Source organism: Belonocnema kinseyi, chromosome 2 (assembly GCF_010883055.1).
Source record: "Belonocnema kinseyi isolate 2016_QV_RU_SX_M_011 chromosome 2, B_treatae_v1, whole genome shotgun sequence".
Lineage (NCBI taxonomy): Eukaryota > Metazoa > Arthropoda > Insecta > Hymenoptera > Cynipidae > Belonocnema > Belonocnema kinseyi.
In genome coordinates this window covers 99,857,494-99,860,164 of record NC_046658.1, presented here as the reverse complement: position 1 = coordinate 99,860,164, position 2,671 = coordinate 99,857,494, and the positions used below count along the sequence as shown (strand labels likewise).

General features: G+C 32.2%; 1 protein-coding gene across 1 annotated transcript in view; it reads left to right on the top strand.

Moving 5' to 3' along the window:
* Nucleotides 1–200: 200 nt before the first annotated feature.
* The window catches only part of LOC117182917 (homeobox protein MSX-2-like), a 12,728-nt gene continuing 10,257 nt past the window's right edge, over nucleotides 201–2,671 (top strand). Inside the window, exon 1 of the mRNA XM_033376029.1 lies at nucleotides 201–656. Coding sequence (XP_033231920.1) covers nucleotides 201–656 — 456 coding nt within the window. The remainder of the gene's footprint in view (nucleotides 657–2,671) is intronic.

Genomic DNA, 2,671 nt, shown 5'->3' with positions numbered 1-2,671 from the left:
TAAGAGCAAGCACAAAGGGACAACAGACAGGTAGGGCCCGGGCCGCCCTTCTGGTCGCAGAACTCACTCTCGCGATAGCCATCAAATGTGCGACTATGCGGCTAATTCGGATTCATTTTGAAACCGGCACCAATAACGAATAAGGGTAACCAGAATATAAATCCAACTGCCCTCATTCAACTTATCTCAGTTCCTCAAAGATGAGCAAGCAACGCGTCTCGCAAAGATCCTCCAGCGACTTTAGCATTGCCCGCATCCTCTCCAATGACCTTGCGCCGAAGCCAAAAAGCCATTTTGCAGTTAGCGAGGTCAAAGAGTCTGTGGAAAATGTCAGGGAGGATAAATTGAAAGAAATGTCGAGATTAGAAGCCGGGAGTGTGAATGAAGATGTTGCGAGTTTGAAGAAAGATGGGGAAAGGTGCGACCGTTTGGGGAAAGAACTTCCGTGGCTTCGGTGTACTAGGTATAGTCCGCCGAAATTGCCACGGAGGCCTCATTCCGGGAAAGAGGTAAAGCGGAGACTCGGGTCGCACCCTCGGATTCCTTTCACGAAACTGCAAATCCAGGTTTTGGAAGAAAAATACAGAATTAGTGCTTACCTTTCGAGGAGGGATGTCATTCAACTTGCTGGGGATTTAAATCTTCCTCAGAATCGAGTAAGTTGAGTTTGGATAATTTCAAAAGAAAAAAACGTATTTCGCTAGCACAGGGTGGCCGTTTCAATCGAAGAAAAAAACTCACGGTCACTTCCCGGTTCTCGAACATTCTGCACGGTAAATGGAATTAAAATATTCAAAATCTAAGGCCAAAAATTTTACCATTTGAAGTAATAAAAACTGAGCTGCAAATTAAAATACTTGAAGTGGAACTCTTGAATTTTTCACTTTCAATACTGAAGTTTAAAAGTTTTTTAATTCAAAAATTTTGTATTCAAATACAGTTAAACCCCCAAAATTTTTTAAGCGAGAAACATTAAAAATTGAACGATTAAATTTTTTTACAAATTGAACACTTCTTAAATTAAAAGTTATTTTAATTTTACATAGTTTAAATACCCTTAAAATGCTTCAAATTTTATTTTCAATGCTTAACATTTTTTTACCACAATCATTTTCAATCATTTTGTAAATCTTTCAAAATCTTTTTAAATATTCTCTCAAAACTAATTTTGTCGAAGTAAAAAACAATTTTTAATTTTTCTATGAAATGTTTTTTCTTCTGAAGCCTTTTAAAAAAATTATTAATAGGGTGGCCGTTTAAATTTTAAAAATCCCGGTCATTTCCCGGTTCGCAAAAATTTTTCACGGTCAATGAAATTTAAAAACTCGAATTCTAAAGTCAAAAATTGTTCCATTGGATCATTTTTTGTAAGATCAATTCCAGTTCCAGCTTAGGATTGGTTAAAAATTTTAAATTCCTTGTTCAAATCCGGATTTTAATACTTTTCGAAAACTTCCGTTTCAACTAAGAATCAGAATTTTTTGTAAAATACACTGTTCAAATTCATAATTTTAATTTTTTCCGAAAATATCCCGTTTCAACTCCGAATTAGAATTCATTATTTTAAAAAATACCCTGTTCCAGCTCAGAATTTTTTTTATTTTTTAATTCCCGGTTCCAAGAGAAATTATCATTCTTCTGGATAAATACGAGTTTCAACTCAGAATTGGTTAAAATTTGAAAATTTCCTGCTTCAACTCAGAATTAAAATTCTTTGGAAAAATTTCCTGTTCCAATTCAGAATTTTTCCTTTTCGAAAATTTCCAGTAAATTGAAAAAGTTTGGAATTTGTTAAAATTTGAAAATTCCCGGGCTCAAAATCAAAATTATTATTATTATTCTTATTCTGGATAAATTCCAGCTCCAACTATAAATTTGTAAAAAAATAAAATTTCCCTATTCAAATTAAAAGTTAAATTATTTTTATTTAAGATAGTTTAAGCATCCTTAAAGTGCTTCGAAATTTTATTTCAAGATCTTGAACCATCAACATGATGTTTCAAATTTTTTTTTTTAATTTTCAAATATTATTAAAAGTTTTCACAGCTTCTAAATATCTTTTAAAATTATTCGAATTTCAAATAATTTTTCAAAATAAAAAAATCATTTTCAATTTTCCAAGGAATATTAATAAAATGTTTTTATTCTTCCGAAGTCTGTCAGAATTCTTAGAAAGCTTCGAAATTTTGTGTTCCAATAGCCGGATTTTGTCGGTACACGGAGACACTTCGTTGAAATTATTTTAAAAAATTTTTTAAACATTTAAATTTCTGTTCAATTTACAGTAAAACTTCGATTATCCGAGGTAGTGTGGAGAGGATAGCTCGGATAAACAAAAACTCGGATAATACGGAAGAAGTACAAAATTTGGAAGAGTTATCTATTTTTGATATAGTTTCAATAAAAAATAAATATAAACATTTAGTAAATAAAAGTAAACAGCTTACGAATTTGGATTTATATTTATTAATTTATTAATAATTAGAAACTACTGCGCGCATTCAGAATTAGGCGTAGCAGCTTCATCTGTTTTATTAATGATTCTCCGGATTATCCGATCATACGCCTCGGTTAACCCTTAAACGGCCAAAACGCCACTACCGGTACACTGCTTTTCAACGGCCAATAACTAAGACTATTCGACACTAGAAAAAATTGAGACACATATATT